At 50.0% G+C, this 19,408-nt stretch overlaps 1 protein-coding gene across 1 annotated transcript; it reads left to right on the top strand.

Moving 5' to 3' along the window:
- The first annotated feature begins 2,632 nt into the window (after positions 1–2,632).
- On the top strand, positions 2,633–4,627 carry IL31 (interleukin 31). The gene is made up of 3 exons (XM_029921830.1): positions 2,633–2,648; positions 2,819–2,967; positions 4,313–4,627. Exons 1-3 carry the CDS (start codon positions 2,633–2,635, stop codon positions 4,625–4,627), a joined length of 480 nt encoding a protein of 159 aa, XP_029777690.1.
- The last annotated feature ends 14,781 nt before the right edge of the window (positions 4,628–19,408 follow it).

Here is a 19,408-nt window from a genome sequence, read left to right as displayed (position 1 = left end):
GGGCCACAAGGTCTCAGGAGGATAGTATTGTAGAATAAAGAGGAAAAAGAGGTTTTCAAGAAAGAGGAAGTGGTTGGCATCTGTGTGTCATGGAGGGGTCAAGTAAAACGAAGGCTGAGAGGAACCCAGTAAGTTGGCACCATGAGGCCACTGGTGACTGTATTGATTCTCACTTGCTGCCACAGCAAATGCCATTGAGCCACCCATGTAAATCTACAAAGTTACTGTCCTACAGTTTCTGAAGATCAGAAGTCCAGCATGGAGACGCTCAGGGTGTTACCAGGCCAAAGTCAGAGGAAGAGCTGGGGCTGCGGTTCTCAACTGGGGCCCAGGGTCCTCCTGCAGACTCACTGGTTACTGGCCAAGTTCATTTTCTCCTCGTGCTTTCCACCTAGCACCCTCCCTCTTTAAGGCAGCAATGGTTGATGAGCCTTTCTCATGCTTTGAGTCTCTCTGCCTTCTTCTTTGTTTGTAAGGGTTTATGTAACTACATTGGACCCACCTGTTGGTCAACCTTTCTTCAGGTCAGATTAGTAATCATTAGTAATTAATTCCACCTGCAAAGTCCCTGTAATGTAACATAATTATGGGAGTAAACACCAGAGCATGAACATCATATGGGCAAAATTCTGCCTACCATGGACTTTGCTACAGAATTTTGAATAAATTGTTAGGGGAAAAACCATACTGTGGTGGTTTGGGAAGTGAGGTAAAAGTGCATGTAGACTACTCTGTCAAAAAGCTTGGAGAAGAGGAGGAGACAGCAGGGACTGGAGGGGGGCTAGGGATTAAGGGTGGAGGACGGGGGTTCCTGACTCTTTTCTGTTGTGCATATTGGCTTCTGTGGATGACCCCAGTCTGACTTCCTCCCTGTGCTCTTGACTCCTATCCAATTGGGAACTTGACACCGAATAGATGCCCAATGGGCGTCTTGAACTTATTTCATTCCAGATGGGACTCTTGATTTCCCTTCGCCAGACTCCTTCTCCCTCACTGCAGAGCAACTACCCAGTTACTTCACCAAAATCCCAGAATGCATCCCTGATTCCTCGCTTGGATTTACCGGCTCTGTGGACTCCATCTCCATCCACTCGACCCTGGTCCGAGCCACCATCATCTCTATCAGCCACATAGCCTCCTGATTGGTCCTTTTGCTTCCATTTTGGATTCACACAATCCATTCTCCTCTCTGGGGCCTCTCTCGTGCTTGCTTTGTAAAGTACACTAGCACCAGGGGTGCCTGGGGGGCTCAGTCGGTTGAGCATCTGGCTTCAGCTCAGGTCATGATCTCGCGGTTTGTGGGTTCTAGCCCCACGTCAAGCTCTGTACTGACAGCTAGCTCAGATCCTGGAGACTGTCTTCATCTGTGTGTCCCTCTCTCTGGCCCTCCCCTGCTTACACTCTCTCTCTCTCTCAAAAATAAATAAAACATTTTTAAAAAATTTTTAAAAAGTACACCAGCGCCTATATTCCCCTCCCTACACCCAGCCAGCAGGGCCGTGTCACACTTGGGCTAAAACCCAGGTTCTTTATCATGGCCTCAGAAGGCTCTCTGCGACCTGGCTTCTGCCCACCTCTATCCTCCCACCCTCCCCTTCTCTCGCTTCGCTCCAGCTGCCATGACCCCTTTTCCATTCTTGGCCACACCAAGCTCACTTTTGCCTGAGGATTTTTGCACGAGTGTCTTCTACACTTGGAGCACCCTTTCCCCGGACCTTCCCACAAGAGTCACCTCCCCAGAGAAAGTGTTCCTTATCACTTACAGTATCTCACCCACCACGTTCCCTCTATCCCCTCGCCGTGTTTTATTTTTATAGTTCTTATTACCTTACACTTCTTGCTTGTTAATGTGTCTACTGTCTGCTCGTTGCCCACCAGGACACCAGCAATCAGGGCAGGGACCTTGTTTAACTTCTTTGCCACCATTTCTGAGACCTAGAAGAGTCTATTATTCCAAATATGACGAAGTACCCTCAACAAATAACGGAGCACTGACTCTGGTTCTTGGCCTTGCCATTGCAAAGACACAGTTGAGAATCCAATGATGTTCAAGGCCAAGCAGAATGGAGGTGAGGTCTTTGACTCACCAGATTCACTGTGGTTATCAGGGCCATCCCCGCACACTGGCACAGGCGTGCTTCAGAAATTTCCAAAGGTAATACATTTTGAGAAATTGCATGCCAGCCCAACGCCTACGCATACTCACTGTGACCCTCCCCAGAAATTCCCTGTGGGGCACTGACCCTCAGCTCCTGTAAATCACCTGTTCCTGGGGAGTTATGCCTGTCAAATCTGGGCTTCAAAATTTCTTCTAGTGAAACTGACAAGCTTTTTCCCAGAAGAAATGGCAAAGATATGTGTGCCTTCCTGTGTGTATCTGTACTGAGTCAGGCGTCTGCCCACCTTGAGGGTAACCTCAGCGTTTCCTTCCAGTCCCACTTTCGCCCGGCCTCGTGTGGCAAAATATTGAAAGTGTTTTCTGGAGAAAAGCTGAGCAATGATTTTGTCATGGGCGGGACGTCGGTCGCTCTTTTCCCTCACAACTGGCCCTTTATATAGCTCCCGGAGGCCATGGTGAGCACACGCGGCTCCAGAAGCTGTTGCCGGAGCAGGCCTCCCGTGCTCACTCGCCATGCTCTCCCACGCAGGTACTCCTGGGCGCTGGGGCCGGTCTCCTGAGCATGGTCTCGTCTCGTCAGATAGAGGAGACTCCGCAGGGGTTCGGCCAGTGGCTGCCCAACAACGGCTTCAGTGGTCGCCCTGGGGTGGGCAGGGGGCATCTGGCCATGTGGCCCAGAGCATCATTTTCTTTCTTCAGGACCCGCCGGGTTTGCCCTGTTTCTGCTCTGCTGCATGGAAACCTTGCTGTGCTCCCACACGGCACCCACCCATCGGCTACAACCAAATGAGGTTCGGAAGATACTCTTGGAATTACGGCACTTGTCTAAGGGACTTCTGGAAGATTATGTAAGTACCCTTGTAGATTTCTTCTTCACGCCATTTCTTTAAAATGCCTTCCATTTGCCCCCAGAAGTAGCCTACCCTTTTTTAGACCTCAAGCTCGGGCTGTGGATACACCAAGAAGGGATGGGAACAGCTAGACAGGATACAACGGAATTTTTATGAGGGTTGGAGGCAGATTAGCCCAGACAGCCTGAAGTCCGACGACTTCTCCTGTACAATATAGGATCTGCTTTAGAAGGTCTGTTCATCCTTAACATGTTTGGGTCACAGTAACGTTACATGGATTTTCCTGCCTGTAGCACATCCCTAGAGGACAGACCGCCTTGCCTGGCCATCTCGGAGCCTGCAAAGGTCAGCCTCAGCTGTAAATGAAATCCCAGTGAATTCAGGACGTTAAAATCCTCTCGTGGGCACAGAGAGTCTCTCTTATCCCAGAGAAGGGCAGTGAGCAAACTGGGTGTCTGTTTGCAGGCTACTTTATTGTTTAATTAGGACCCAGTCTGTTTCTACAGAGGCTCTGTTGAGTCCAACCCCATTGGGAGCAAAGTATGAGGCTGAATAAATGTAAATACTCTTCCATTTTCTCAGAGTTGCCTTCAAGATAGAACCTCTCAGGCAGCTTTGATTAAACGAACAAATAAAAACCAGAACCTGGAAACAACTCACGACATTGGCCTTGCCCTTCCCTTCCACCCCCTGACATTTAAACCTTGTCCTTGGCTTTTATGGGCACAGAAACAGAGGCTGCTATCAGCCAAGGTGATTCGGCAGCTCAGGCTGATGAGATGCTGTTAGCTTTTCAGTTGAACCCAAAATCTTAGTCCTTGGGAAGAGGGACAGGAGAGGGCGTGGTCTGGAGTCCTTGGTATGTTTGGAAAAACTCTCTCTGGCACCTCCAGACATGCACCACCCCCTCATGAGCTGGGGATACACTGGTTTTAACACAGAGTCACAAAGAGCAAGAAGCAGGACCGAAACCCAGATCCTTTCCCATTCCCCCTGAGCCCCAGAGCAGCTGAGAGAAGGTTCCCGGGGAGGTGTGTGGAGGCCTTGGTCAGGTGGAGCAGTGGTTATCGGCATAGGCTTTGGAATTGCTGCTGACATGGGTTAGAATCCCAGGCCTGCCACTTGATCTTGGGCCGGCTCTGCACACCAACTGACCTTTAGTTTCTTCTGGGAAAGGCAATAGTGATGACCAGAGCCTCACAGGGTGGTGGCACTGACCGCACGAGATAGCAAGGGGGAAGCGCCCGCCAGCCCATCACAGAGGGGGCGTTCAGACATTAGCACTGGGACTGCTAGTCGTTACTGCAGACGTAATGCTCACTCGTGTCTCCTCGTCCCACAGCAGAAGAAGGAGACGCAGTTGCCACAATCCAACCGTTCCTCGCTCCCGTGTCTCACCTCTGACTCCCAACCACCGCACATCAACAGCTCTGCCATCCTGCCTTATTTCAGGGCCATCAGAACATTATCAGACAAGAACGCTGTCGATAAAGTCCTAGAACAGCTGGACAAACTCAAATTTCAACATGAACCAGAAACAGAAGTTTCTATGCCTAAAGACACCTTTGAACGTAAAACCTTCACCTTGACCGTTTTACAACAGTTCTCAGTGTGCCTGGACGGTGTGCTTAAATCATTGAAGTCTGGACCCCAATAGGTCATGCAAGGCCATCTGGCCGAACCTATTCCTTTCGGAATGGTGGAAATGTCTGAAGCCTTGAGAAAACATGACTGGCAGGCCAAGTGTGACCGCTCTGCTCAAAGTTATCCAGTAAATTATTCCAATGAATAATTTCATTGAATCCCCTGATGGACTAGTCCCAAGAGGACTGAAGTATGAATGTATGAATTAACTTGAAAAGATGTCAGGCTATGTCATTGTTTTCCATCTTGGCATTTATAGCATGTTTTTCCTCTGCAGACTTAAATCTTATCCTCAGTATGCCTTTGCGAAGGCAAAAGGCAGCACCTGTGTTAATTTATTGGTTTTATTTTGTTTTTTATTGTATTGAGAGTGGTTAATGCTCCTCAGGAACTATTTAATAAATTATATTGAATTTTTCTCATAATCTGTCTTGGATTTTGTGAGGAGGGTAAGATCAGTGGCTGGGAATCCAGGCTGGGTGGTGAGTGGTGTTGTGACTGGGAGCGTGGGGCTTGCTGTGGAAATAGATACCATTTCAGCCACTACCATTTCTCCCCGTGGGATAGGCACAGTAGCAAATAAGAGTAATTCTAGCAGCGACAATCATCTATCGAGCATTTTCTTTATGCAAGGCCATGTAAGTGCCATTACTATCCTCTTTTTATCGGTGGGGAAACTGAGGCAAGGAGTCCTTTAGTGACTTGCCCAAGGCCCCAGGAGCTGTGGGACCCAGACTCAGGCTTGCCCTTCACCACTCCGCCCAACCTCTGTCCCTCTCTGGGCAGGGACTTGGTCTTAGCAGCACTTACTGGTGGGCCTGGTACAGAGCGATCATTCAGGTGTCTCCTGCATGGTACCAAACCAGATTTCTGGCGCCTCTGCTCCTGCAAAGTCCTGTTCCATCACTGCACCCATGACTTCTAATGGCTGGGGCCAAAGATTTCATCAGTTGAATGAATGAGTCCAGAGTTTTGAATGGCTCTTTGAGAGCTTGTTTGGAGGTTCTAGCAGGGGAGCGCAGCTACTCGTATACCCTTGACCGAAGAACGGTCCTCCTCTATTGGGGATGGTCATCCTCTTCGACCGAGCGCGCAGCTTCGGGAGGGACGCACATGGAGCGGTGAGGGAGGAAGGGGACACCCGCCTAGCCAGCCAGATCAGTCGAGTCAACCCTGGCGATCAATGGGGTGACAGATGTCGCAGCCAGATCGCCCTCACATCCTGAATGGCTCTTTGAGATCATTTGGACTAATGCCTCTAAAAGCGTGGTCTCTGGGCCAGCAGCATGGGCCGCACCTGGAAACGTTTTAGGAATGCACCTGCTTGGACCCCACTTCACACCTACTGCGTTAGACGCTTTGGAGGGGTAGCCAGTGATCTGGGTTTTAACAAAACCTCCGGGGGATTCATATGCACGCTCAAGCCTGAGAACCACTGAGCCTGAGTTGACCAACACCTTCATCTGATTTGGGGGGAGATGAGGCCCAAAGAGGTAGTATGATTTGCCCACGTTCTCACATCAGAGGGGGCAAGATACGGAACTCACCCGGGAATTCTCATTTTTACTCTTGTGGGTGTTTCTACCTCAGCCCGTCCCGGGGCTCCGAGACTTCCACACATCGTAGCCTCCAAGGACAATGTTTTGGTCACCCTTTCCAAGAATATCCACCGTGGTGTTCATCTGCATTTTTTTGACGGTCCTATATCAGAACACATTTACTATTATTAGAAAAATTACCCCCAAACTGGAAAATAAGGTAAAAAGATGACCATGTGTCCTTCTTCCAAAGAGTAAAATATCCACTAGTCTGTAGTGATATAAATAAATGGAGGAAAAGGGACAAATGTTCCTTACAGAATTCTAATCAATAAACATAGAAAATCACTGGGCCGCTCAATCAGTAGAGCAGGAGTTCTTGATCTCGGTATTGTAGGTTTGAGCCCCTCGCTGAGTGTAGAGATTACTTAAAAATCTTAAAAAAAAAAAAGGACACATCAGTCATAATTGCTACAGACAAGATCTACAGATGAAGGCTAAAATTAATGTGTGAACTGTGAAGAAATGGGAAATTTACATCACATCAAAGTATCTTCCTACAAATATGTACTAGTCATTTGGCAGTTTTAACAGAGGTCTACACATTCTTTGAGATTTCCTTTACGGGAGGTGGAGAGGAACTTCCCTCCTTTCTACGGAGGCTGAGCCTGTGATTTGCTTCTAAAGCGCCGAGTACAGGAGGGCAAGACAGCCACACGAGGGAGAAAGTAATAGACGGCGCTCTGAGCGAGGCAAACAGACCAACCGGTGGCCGTTGGCACCCCGAACTGCCGTGGCAGGAAGGGCGACTCGTCATCTGGTGGCTCTTCCCCAGACACACGCCCAGTCCCTTCGTGAGAGAACGCCAGGCAAACCCAAGTCAAGGGACATTCTACAAAATCCCTGAGCACCCCTTCAGAGACATCAGGGTCAGGAAAATCAAGAGAAGATGGAGAAGCCACTACTTGGGAACCAAGGGGACATGAGAATTGAGTGCAGTCTTGGAGGGAATCCTGATAAAGGACATTAGTGGAAAAACGGGTGAAAATCCAAATTAAGGCTGCACTCGTGTTAATTTTTTAGTTTTGATCAATGTGCCACAGTCATGAAAGACATTCCCATTTAGGAGAAGCTGGGAGAAGGGTATATGACAACTCTGTACTATCTAGAACTTTTCTGTATAACTAAATTTATCTTAGAATAAAACACTTATAAAGGGGCACCTGGGTGGCTCAGTCGGTTAAGCTTTTGACTTTGGCTCAGGTCATGATCTCATGGCTCATGAGTTCGAGCCCTGCATCTTCAGGCTCAGTACTGACAGCTCAGAGCCTGGATTCTGTGTCTTCCTCTCTCTCTGTCCCTCCCCCCAAAAGAAACAAAATTAAAAAATAAATAAAATAAAATGAAACCCTTGTAAGACGCCACTTCCTCAGTTCCATGAGCCACCTGTGCTGCGTGGTTCCTGTACTGAACAACGCTACAGTAGAACACCTCCATCGCCGCTGGAAGTTCTCTCGGACAGCTCTGCTCTCAGAGGCCGGGGCTTTGTTTGGCATGATTTATTCCTGAGCAGGTCCCAGAGTCTGTGAATTCGTAGAAATTGTAGAAAACGTGTAGAATTTGTAGAAAATTGATAAAGTACAGATCATTCCTCTCTGGTAGAGACGTAGCCCCAGAGGTGAAGAGGCTCTTACTGACGGTGAGGCCAGTTGGGTGTCGACCTTCCCATTTTATTCCAGCGTCCTTCCCCTCAATGATGGCGGAGAGACCGAGAAAAGAAGATGTTACCTTCACGTATTATCCTTTGAACCAGTCGTGCTAGGTTGACTGATTCCTTCATAGATGAGGTCAATAAAATGTTGGCACCTAAGATACCTGGAACTCAGCTACCAAGGACCCACACGTAATTAGAATTTCTTTTGGTGATAATCTGCCAAAAGCTAGAAAGAGGCAAAAGGACCAGCAGATCTTGGCATTTTGTATCTCCTCCATCAACTCATTTCCATGGTATGTCTTGTGATCAAGACACTCCAAAATAATGACTTTAAAAAAAATCCAGTGTTATAGACTCACAGAGGAAAGGAAAATAAACATTCAAGGGTCATAGAGAAGCAAAAATTAATATGGTCTAATATGACATGATTCGTATGACTTCTTTATTTCAGGGGGACACTCTCTGAAGCGGAGTCAAAGCTTAAACTTGCCCAACTTATAAAGGAAGAACAGGCAACATCAAGCTTTAAGAAAAACATTTTTAAGCAAGATTATCTTGTTCTGGAGAATTAAGAGGTGAGAGGGAAAATCAAAAAGAAATAGAAGGGGCAATCAGATAACGAACAAGGAGGAGAAGAGAGAAGAGAAGACGAAGAAGTGGTTAAATGTAAACTAAGAAATCAAATAGCCAGTAAATGTGAAACTAGGTTGAACCTACGAGTAACCAAGAAAAGCAAATAAACAGAAGGTCAGATCAGTGCAGGTTTCACACACGATAAGGCTTGATGGCGGGGATGGTGAGGAAGGCTTATGCAGCCGCTTCTGCAAGCACGTGCCTGTCTCGTAGAGGATTCCGTCCTGGTGACCCTCTCCTGCTATTCGCTCCTGGTGTAACTTCCTTAAGGAGCTGATCATAGACTGGACACACAGAGGACGGACACACACACACACACACACACACACACACACACACACAGGATCTAACAGTATTCGTGATAATATCAGAAACACACACGGAAACCCGCGTCAGTGCAGGTCATCTGAGGAAAGGTGCCAAGGGGGGACTCTCCATGCCAACGCCTCACCAGCAGCCAAGGCTGTGGGGGGCAGCAGGGGCGCAGGGGGATGTGAGGCCAGGCCCGGGCCCCTGTGGAACAAAAGAGGGGAGGAAGAATGGCTGATGGCAGCATCTTAGACTGAAGTGCTTTTCTTTTTTTCATGTTTATTTATTTTTGAGAGAGAGAGAGAAAAATGTATGTGCGGGGGAGGGGCAGAGAGAGAGGGAGACACAGAATCTGAAGCAGGTTCCAGGCTCTGAGCTGTCAACACAGAGGCCAGCGCAGGGCTAGGACCTACAAACCGTGAGATCATGACCTGAGCTGGAGTCAGACACTTAACTGACTAGGCCACCCAGGTGCTCCCCAACTTTTAAAAAAAGTATGTGGTCTTTTTTATCCGGCTTCTTTTACATAGCGTAACGTCTTCAAGATTCATCCATGTAGCACATGTTGGTATTTCATTCTTTTTTATGGGGGAGTAACGTTCCATGGTATGGATATGCCACATTTTATTTGTCTGTGCATCAGTTCAAGGACATTTGGATTGTTTCCACATTTGGCTATTATGAATCATGCTGCTATGAATTTTAAAATCAGCTTGTTCGTTTCTGCAAAAAAGGGAGTCGTAATTTCTACAGGGATTGCGTTGAATCTGCAGTTAACTTTGGTGGGGGCGGGGGTAGGGATGTGGGGAGGGTTCTGCCATCCTGACATTTTGTCTTCCAGTCCGCGAACACAGAATGACTTTCCACTTATTAGATCTTCTTTAAATTCTTTCAACATTGTTTTAATTGAGTTGAAATTCATGGACCATAAAACTAACCACCTCGAAGTGTATGATTCGGTGGCATTTAGTACTTTCACAAAGTCACGCAACCACCACCCATGCTAAGTTTTGAGTTTTGAAACGCTGTCATCATCCCAGAAGGAGACCCCCAGACCCACCCATTAAGCAGTCACTGCTACGCTCCCTCCCCCGCTGGTCCTGGCGATGCCAATCTGTTTTCCTCTGTCTCCATGGATTTACCTATTCTAGGTATTTCATATATGGAATCATAAACTGTGGCCTTTTGTGTCAGCTCCTTCGCTGTAGCGTGGGGTATTTGAGGTCTATCCACACGGGAGCACAGGGTCTGTGCTTCATCCCATTTTAGGGCAGAACAGTACTCCCCAACTCTGTTCTGTAGTCTTCAGGGTAAAAGTCGTGCACTTCCTTGATTTTTCCTAAGAATTTTCCTCTTTTTGATGGCATTGTTTTCTTTTCTTTTTCAACCAGAGGTTCCTTTAGAAAATTTTTTTTAAATGTTTTATTTTATTTTTATTTTTTGAGAGAGAGACCGCGTGAGCAGGGGAGGGTCAGAGACAGAGGGAGGCACAGAATCCAAAGACAGGCTTCAGCCTCAGCTGTCAGCACAGAGCCTGATGCAGGGCTTGAACCCACGAACTGTGAGATCATGACCTGAGCTGAAGTCGGACACCCAATTGACTGAGCCACGCAGGCGCCCCTGGAGTTGCTTTCTTCATTTCTCTTGTGGGCTGTGTCTCTTTTTGCTAGTGTCCAGAAATGTGGTGGATTTCTGTGTGCTGGTCTTGCATCCGTGACCTTGCTGAACTCTTTCACTGGCTCTAATAGGTTTGTGTGTGTGTGTCCTTCAGGGTTTTCTATGTATAGCATGATGTCATCTGCACACAGAGATAGTTTTAGTCCCCTCCCCACCTTTTTCCAGTTAGAAGGTCTTGTGTTTCTAAGTGTCGCCTAACTGTGCTTACTAGAGCCCCCAGGGCGGTGTTGAATCTGTGCTGTCTTAGATGGAAAGCATTCGGCCTTCACCACTAAATATATTAGCTGCGGGGTCTTCTCTGATGCCTTGTCAGGTTGAGGAGGTTCCCTTCCACTCCTGCTTTGTTGAGGGTTCTTATCATGACAGGTATGCCTGAGTTTACTCCTTGGAAAATGAGGAGGACAATTCCTACCACTGAGGGTCTTTTGAAGATACGGATGGCACAACTAAAACACTTCCGCCTGGCTGCTGGCACATGTTGCTGCTAACGGGCACACCCAGCTCTAGAGCTCAGATTTGCACTCGGGGATAGCGCTGCTGGGCAAGCTGTACGCTTCTCAAAGCCTCAACTTCCTTATCTCTACAGCGGGGGTAATAACAGTGCCTATTTCACAGGGTGTTGCATCACCTGTGGCGCGCAGCAGTAGATACGATTTAAAGCATGAGCTGGTTAGATAGCCGGGACACAGACACGACGTGCTATGGTAGATGGCTGATAAAATGAGATGTGGCTCCTCTCCTTAGGCAGGGGCGATGATGTCAGGGCAGTGCTGAGAGTTAGGTGACCAAGCAGAAGGTGCCGCGTGACATAAGGGACAGAAATGGAACTCTCTCTGGTGGTAGTTCGAAGCCCAACGTGGGGTGGGCCGGGGCAGCCTGCAGAGAGACACAGAGCACGGGGCCTCCCAGGGACAGGGACGTTGGCTCGGCACAGAGAGAGGAAGCACAGCGGGTAGCTAACAGCCACAGGGAGTCCATTTAGCCTGAACCTGGGCTATGCAACAGGCGGGGATGAGAGTTGGAGTTAGTGCTCTACTGAAGGCCCCGCTAAGGACTGGGCGACTTCATCTAGCAGAACAGGAAGTCCCAAAGTGCTGGGAGGAAGGCATTTCTTTTTGAAAAAGGAATAATTGTTAGCAAGCCGAATGCTATTTCCTGACTTTTTTAGACCTAAGCTAGGAAGTTAGGAGACTTCTTCACTCTGAGACAAAGCAGCTGTCCCCTGGCATCAAATGGGGCCCGTGTCAGCGACATGACCCAGAAAGAATTCACAGCACATGGTCTGGTGAATGAAAGGGAGCCAGGCAGGGGCGCCGGGTGGCTCAGTCGGTTGAGCGTCCGACTTCTGCTCAGGTCATGATCTTACAGTTCGTGGGTTTGAGCCCCGTGTTGGGCTCTGTGTTGACAGCTAGCTCAGAGCCTGGAGTCTGCTTCTGATTCTACCTCCCTCCCTGACCCTCCCCTCCTTGTGCTGTCTCTGTCTCTCAAGAATAAATAAAAAACAAAAAAATTTTTTTGTTTAAAAGGAAGGGAGCCAGGCAGGATGCTGTGGGGGCAGGGAGAATCGGAATGACGCCAGGGCATCAAAAAAGGGGGATGGTCTTTTGCGGCAGCATGTATAAGGTCCAGGAGCGTTGGGAGAGGGTGCGATGCGGGGCACGGGGAAGGAGGTGGGGAGGACAGAGGAACGTTAACGAAAGCAGCTCACGTCAGGGGTGCTTACTGGAAACTGGGCTCGCTTTAATCCTTCAGCAAGGAAGCGGGGCGGCATGATATTATCCACGTTTTCTAGATGAGCACACTCAGGCCAAAGAGGGGGTCACTCGCCCAAGGCAGTCAGAAGCCAGATGGTGAGGAGTTTGGACTTCATTTGAAATGCAACAGGAAGCCACTGGAAGTCTGAGTGGGGGAAGACAACGTGTCGTGTCTTTAACAAGGTCACTCTAGGGGCGCCTGGTGGCTCAGTCAGTTAAGTGTCCAACTCTTGACTTTGGCTCAGGTCATGACTCACGATTCTTGAGTCCGAGCCTCTACTTTGGGCTCTGCGTGCGCTGAGCATGGAGCCTGCTTGGGATTCTCTCTCTCTCTCCCTCTCTCTCCTTGCCCCTCCCCAACACGTGCTCCCTCCCTCTCTCTCTAAATAAATAAATAAACAAACATTATTTTAAAAAACAAGGTCCCTCTAGTTCTGTGGGGAATTGGTGACACCGAGCATGGAGGATATTCCGGTGGAAGGGGTTGGTGAGAAGAGCGGACTTGTGATTATCCTGGAGGCGGTCACCGACAGGATTTACCGACAGATGGAAGGTGGGACGTGCCGGGAGGGAAGAACCCGGGGGGCGGGGGGACGTCTGAAGTTTCCGCTTGAGCAACCAGGCGGCTGGCTGGCAACCCTACGTAGCAAGATGCAGAATATTTGGGGATGATCAGGCTTCGGGGAGGGGAGATAGAAAGTTAAAGAAAGGGTGGCTAGAAGCAGAGAGACATGAGAAAGAGAAACTGGTGTGAGGAGAGGAGTGAGTCAATTGGAAAAGGAGAACACAGCAGACAGAACAGATAAGGATGAGAAAAAGCCCCAGCCGGGAGGGGGAGGCTCCGTCAATGCAGGAGTCAGCCTCAGGGAGCTTTCTCCCCATGGAGCGGGCACCTCTGTCCTGACGGATCTGCCCTCTCTGCCCAGCTAACTCTGCCTGTCCTGCTGGCCTCTGGCTCAGGTGCCACCTGCCACGGGGACATTCCCCGGCCCTCCCAGGATGGGCCTCCAGAGCTCCATCATGAACTCAAGGGCACCCAGTGCTTACCCCCATCACTCAGTATCAGGACAGAGTTGCGGTGTCTCCAGTAAAGTCCCCGCCGTGTTCCCTGAGCTGAGTTCAGATCCGGCCTTCAGAGCATGCTTCTTGATCAAAGACTGGGAGGAAAGGGGGCACAGCTGGGCAAACCCCTGGCCCGTGTTGGACAAGAGGCACAGAACTGGAGAAGCATATGTGTATCCCAGTGAAAGGTCATTTGGTGACATCAATGGGTGGGCTGGGGACACCAGGGGACACCAACAGGCCAGCACCTGGGCCGCGGGATGGGTGAGGGGGCAGGTGGAAAGGGCCGCTACGCTCCTGCTCACACAGGCCTCACTCCCACGACGTTTGTAATGGAACCAAGCAGCGCGGTTGGGTCCTGTCCCCCAGGAAAGAAAATCAGTCAGACTAGATGAAGAGATTAGATTGTTTGCTGCATCATACCCATTAAGGTAGCAAAGTAGGCTCTTATCTTAGAAAGCTTTTCCCTCTTTAAACAATAAGGGTTTTCTAGCTAATGATTCTGTGAAACAGAAAATCTGATCAATAAGAACTCCCCAGTCCCCAGGTTTCAGATTAACTGTGACTTTGTAGCGTTTTACAAAGCCTTCGGGAGCTTTTAAATGACCAACACCACAGGCATGTGTGCAATTCTGTAAAGTGGACTAAAAAGCACATTTACTATTAACAGATGAAATCCATATGATGTCTGGACCTGCTTCGAATGAATGGGGCAGGGGTGAGGTACATATGAAACAAAACTGGCCCTGAGTTTGTAACTGTGGAAGTGCATGATGGGTAAGTGGGGGTTCACCGTGCTATTCCTGTACTGTGTATGGTGGAGATTTTTCTGAAATAAAAAGGTTAGAGGCACGCTCACTGAAACTTCAGACAAGTACAATGACACTATCCTACACAAGGCTGAATTCAGATCTTGACACACAAATCAGAGCTATTGAAGAAGGTAAACTGTGTCCTAGAGAATAATCTAGTTCACAACCAAGGTGAAATGCCTTTAAAATTTTTTTTAATTTTTTTTTTTTTTTTGGTGAGAGAGACAGAGTACGAGCAGGGGAAGGGCAGAGAGAGAGGGAGATACAGAATCTGAAGCAGAGTCCAGGCTCTGAGCTGTTCAGCATAGAGTCAGATGTGGGGCTTGAACTCACAAACCAGGAGATCACACCCTGAGCTGAAGTGGACACTTAAGCAACTGAGCCACCCAGGCGCCCCTGATGAAATGCTTTTAAATGCCAGTTAGCGATTGTTCTTATTTTTATAACCTAAATTACTAGAGTTTACGTTTTACATTAAACATGTAAGGGGCACCTGGATGATCTAGTCAGCTAGGCATCGAACTCTGGATTTCAGCTGTGCTAACAGCACACAGCCTGTTTGGGATTCTCGCTCTTCCTCTCTATCTGCCTCTTCCTGTTTATGCATGCTCTCTCTGTCTCTGTCTCAAAAATAAGTTAATAAACACACACAAAAAGAAAAAAAGCTAAACATGTTAAGGTCAACCTCTTAACTTCAACATCTACATGAACTTGACGTCTGTACCTGCTGGTTGTCCCCTTCCCCTCTCCTGAATTCTCACCACTGGCCTGCACACCCCCGCCTCTCTGACGCAGACGGGAGGAGGGGGCAGCTGGACTACGAGCGGAGGGCTCGTTCCGCAGGTTACCTGTGTACCTGCTGTGTGACAGTTCTGTGCTAGGCACAGCGGTGACCATTGGCAACAGGTCCTCGTCCCAACGGGTCTCAGGGCCTGTTGGGGAAGATAAAGGATAATGACGAACTCAGCGGGTGTCCTGAGCAAACACAGGGTGCTCTGAGGCCTGACTCCATGCGCGTGCTTCGGAAGAACTGAGGTCCCAGAACTGGGCCTGGAAGAAAGAATGGGAATGAGTCGGGAGAAGGCGTCAGGCTTGGACAGAGAAAAGAGGCCTTGGAAAAACCGTAACAGTCAAACAAATTGCAATGGAACATGGTATGTTTAAAGAACTGAAACGAGCAAAAATGAGGCTGGGAAGATGAGCAGGGGCCAGAGGGGCAAGATGGGGTCAGGCAGGGGAAAGAGACACCAGGGCCTTCATCTGGAGGGCCCTGGACAGACTGAGCACAGGAATGACATGGCTGGACCTGGGCTTTTGCAAACTCACACTATGGTGAAGACCATAGCCAGAGCACGCCTGGCACTGTTACGTGAACTAGTGGAGAAATAACAGCAACTTGGATCTGGTGATAGCAGTGGCTTGGAGAAAAGTGGGTAATGTATTTGGAAGAGATTTAAAAGACAAACTTTTTTAAAAATTTACTTTTGAGAGACAGAGAGAGAGTGCGAGCAGGGGAGGGTCAGAGAAAGAGGGAGATACAGAATCTGAAGCAGGCTCCAGGCTCTGAGCTGTCAGCACAGAACCCGACGCGGGGCTTGAACCCCCGAACTGTGAGATCGTGACCTGAGCCAAAGCTGGATGCTTAACCAATTGAGCCACCCAGGTGCCCCCTAAAAGATGAACTTGACCAGACTTGGCATTGAGAAAGGTGGGGCTGGGGGGGGGAAGGACCAGTCAAGGATAATTCTCCCCATTTGGTGGGTGGTGACGCTATTTACAAGGTTAAAAATGATTCTTTAGACTCTGTAATCCATGTGGTCTTAATACCTTGGAAGCTACTTTGATCTATTTCTCTATGAAATAGGAATAGCCATACCCCCAGATTGAGAACTATCCAGGGGCATGCATGTCCCCGTGAAACCCAGAGCCTGAGCCTGATGCAAAAGAAGTCTCTAGAACACTGACCTCACTCCCTCTGCTCACTGTCTCCCTTCTCCCAGCCTATCGAAACTCAACCTTCTTCTCTGAATTATGTCCCTAGCATTTTTATTTATTAAGAGAAAATGAGAGTGGGGGTGCCCAAGAGAGGGAGGGGGCAGAGAGAGAGAGGGAGAGAGAATCCCAAGCAGGCTCTGTGCCAAGCCGGACTCAAGGCTAGATCTCATGACCATGAGATCATGACCTGAGCTGAAACCCAAGAGTCAAACTCTTAACTGACTGTGAGCCACCAGGTACCCCTGTCCCAAGCGGCTTTCAAGATTCCACACATGACATGCAACTGGGTTCAAAAACTTAAAAAATGCAAAGCAGACACCCGTTGCTCAATGGAAATTGAGTTTCTTCAGCCCAGAGGAGTCTGAGACTCACTCACTTCTTTCTAGGGCCTCCTGTTCTCAAGACCCGAAATCTTGCTTTGTGTCACTAAGACTTTTTCTTTGGGGGAGGCATCAGGTTTGATCAGACAAGAGCCTGTGTAGCAACCCACGGCATTTTAGTCAGAGATCCGGATCTGGGCCGTTGTCTGGGGACACAAGCTGGCAGCTCCGTACAGGAGCCCGGCCGCCTACAGGAGGCAGAACGAGGCGGCCGGCTCACTGGGTCGCCTCCCAGGCACAAGTGGCTGCAGTGGGGGACGTGGGAAGACGGTATTGAAAAGAGAGAAGCTCCTGAATTAAACACAGACCATCCAAGTCTTCCCAGCACAGCAACGGGACATCTTTGCTGCTCAACATCCCTGCACCTGAACCTACGGTCTGGGGTCAGTGGTCAGCAGGGAGACCACAGCCTCCTGGGGCCACCACCATGACCTTCAGCACCGGGGCCAGTGTTAGCCATACGGAGAGCCTGCACTCTCTAAGTGCAGTGCCCCGCGGCTGGCTGAGCACCCTGGCACGACGCCCTGTTCCACTGTGCAGGCCAGGTGCCAGCTGCCCAGGCTCTAGAGGGGGATGTGGGCAGCTTGTGCACGTACTATTGAGCTCTGTCCACCTTGGCAAGTTCACGGGGAGAACTGGTCATTTCGGGCTTCTGTCACGGGCCCTTCAGCAGCCTCTCTTCAGGACCCCTGCCCACCTCGGGCCTCCCTTCTCCACGCCAAGGCCTCTGTCGTGGGCTGAACCCAGCCCTGAAGGTTAGAATGAGTGAGCCAGTCTTGGCATCGCTTTGTTCCCATCTCCCTGAATCATCTCTTCCACAGCCCAACAGAGCAGCATTTAAGACCACACGTCACAGGCTTTTCAAAAAAATACAGCTTTTTATTGTCTTGGATGCAAATATAGTCTTAAAACTGCATTGTAGTGTTGAATACAGCTGGTGGAAACGTGCTTCTCAGCAGCGGAGCAGGGAGGGTGGTGTTCCGGACGGCGCAGGCCCGAGGGAGCCTCTGACAAACAAGGCCCTTCTCCGGTTTTGCCTTTCAGCCCGCGGGGGGGGGGGGTCCCCCCCCACGGAGCCCTGACACAACCCCCAAAGCTCACGACAGAAAAAATGAGCTAGTTACACAATGAACTGAAAGGGCAGAGAAGGTGGTGGCTCAGCCGTGATGTTACAAAGTGAGTCGATGGAGCCGGTTTGCTCTCGAGGAATGTCTGAGAAGGTTCGGGGACAGAGGGCAGCAGGCGTTGTAGGGGCCGGGCTGCGCTCAAGCTCCCCAGGGACAAACAGAGCCTGGAGTCGTGTCTCCTGGGCCCGAGCCCTTCCGGCCCTTCGCCTGTAGGATGTAAACTCTATGGAAAAACGTTTCAGTGTCTCCCAACCTTCCAGAACCCCAAGCGTGCAAGTAGCACACCTCTGATCAGAAACCCAGAAGAGAATTCTTCAAATGAGCAACGCCCAGGGGTGACTGTGGAACCGAAAGTCTGACTGGCAGATGGAGGTGAATTCTGCTACACACTTGGGAAGGAATTTCACAAAAATAAAATTCCATTAAGTCAATGCACACTGGCAGGCTTGTGCAAGCACATGCGCGCGTGCACACACACACACACACAAAACACACATACACACACACACACAGAGTCAAAGCCAACATTCAATGTGAAAAGTTCCCTTTTCTTCATCGAAGGCTGATTTTCGCAAAAAACCCGACAAGGAAACAGCCCCCCGGGTGACGAGCCAGGAAAGCCAAGTCGTCAGAAGGAAAGGAAAATGGAGCAGCTGTGGAGGTGCATGGGGGGCGGGAGTGCACGATCAGATGGGTTCAAGGCCAAGGAGACTACTGAATGTACAAACAGGTGCTGAGCATCCAAGCTCTTCCACCCTCCGGCCCCACCCTCCTCTCCCCTGTCCGTGTTCAGACGTGCTGAAGATTCTCTTTAACGTACGAGGCACCGGGGCGCCGCGGCACAGATGACAGCCCACATCAGGGCACCCCAGCTCTGCTCCCCTACAAGGCCATGCCTGCGGGAACACTTGGCACAGCTAAGTTTCGGAGAGTGGCAGGCGGGTGTCACCCCTGGCAAAGCGCATATTGGGAAGCAGGGCGTCTCCAGGGAAAGGCAACTTCCCACAGGGAGAAGAGAGCGTGAGGGCCAGCGTGCACCCGGCACACAGAGGTGTGCTTCGGCTACACTGTGACAGCTTGTAACCCTGGAAACCAGGAACCTGCTCGTTCTCGTTCTCAGGTCACTTGCCACTGCACCCCCTCACCTGGGGCAAGACAAAGGGCTGGCACCACCCTACGGTGCCACGCTCCCTCATAGTCTAAGCTGATGTTTCTGTCGGCCAGAGCAGCAAAACCTTCAGGCCCAACCTCTCACAAGGGTACGGGGTCAGGTCACAAGGTCAGGAAGCCGATGAAGCCCCAGGACACGTGGGACTGACCACCCCTCCTCCTGCAGAGGCTCCGGGAACAGGGCGGTGCTGGGGGTTCCCTCCTCCCGACAAGAGCCAGTGCCGCCTGTGGGCTACCGCCTGCTGCCGGGACCGTGGCTCCAGTGTGAGAAAACGGCTGGACAGCGGCCACGTGCACCGGCTGGGGCGACTGCTGGCAGCAACCGCCCGACGCCAGAGGCGGGAGCGGCGGCCCGCCGACTCCCCGAAAGCCCCGCGGCGCGTGGACCCTGTCCCTGCGTGTCGCCCCCACTGTGACAGACCAGGCAGCGGTGTGAAGGGAACTGATGGCACAGAGCGATTTTACAGAAACACTTTTCAGAGATTTACGGGCCCGATGGGTGCTTTTTTTTCCCTTTTCAGATTGTTTTTCTAATTCCCCAAAGTGTCAGCATTTTAATGTTTCTTTCCTGGGAGCAGAGGCAAGAGCAGGGATGAGGAGGAGCGTGAACGCAGCACAGCCCC

Source organism: Suricata suricatta, chromosome 14, assembly GCF_006229205.1.
Source record: "Suricata suricatta isolate VVHF042 chromosome 14, meerkat_22Aug2017_6uvM2_HiC, whole genome shotgun sequence".
NCBI classification, from domain to species: domain Eukaryota; kingdom Metazoa; phylum Chordata; class Mammalia; order Carnivora; family Herpestidae; genus Suricata; species Suricata suricatta.
The sequence above is the reverse complement of the archived record's forward strand: the minus strand, read 5'-3'. Positions and strand labels throughout refer to the sequence as shown.

Bases quoted from the DNA above. Each gene is read 5' to 3' on its own strand.
- IL31 (XM_029921830.1), top strand. The intron at 2,968-4,312 runs GTAAGTACCCTT...CTCGTCCCACAG, and splicing joins AGGGACTTCTGGAAGATTAT to CAGAAGAAGGAGACGCAGTT.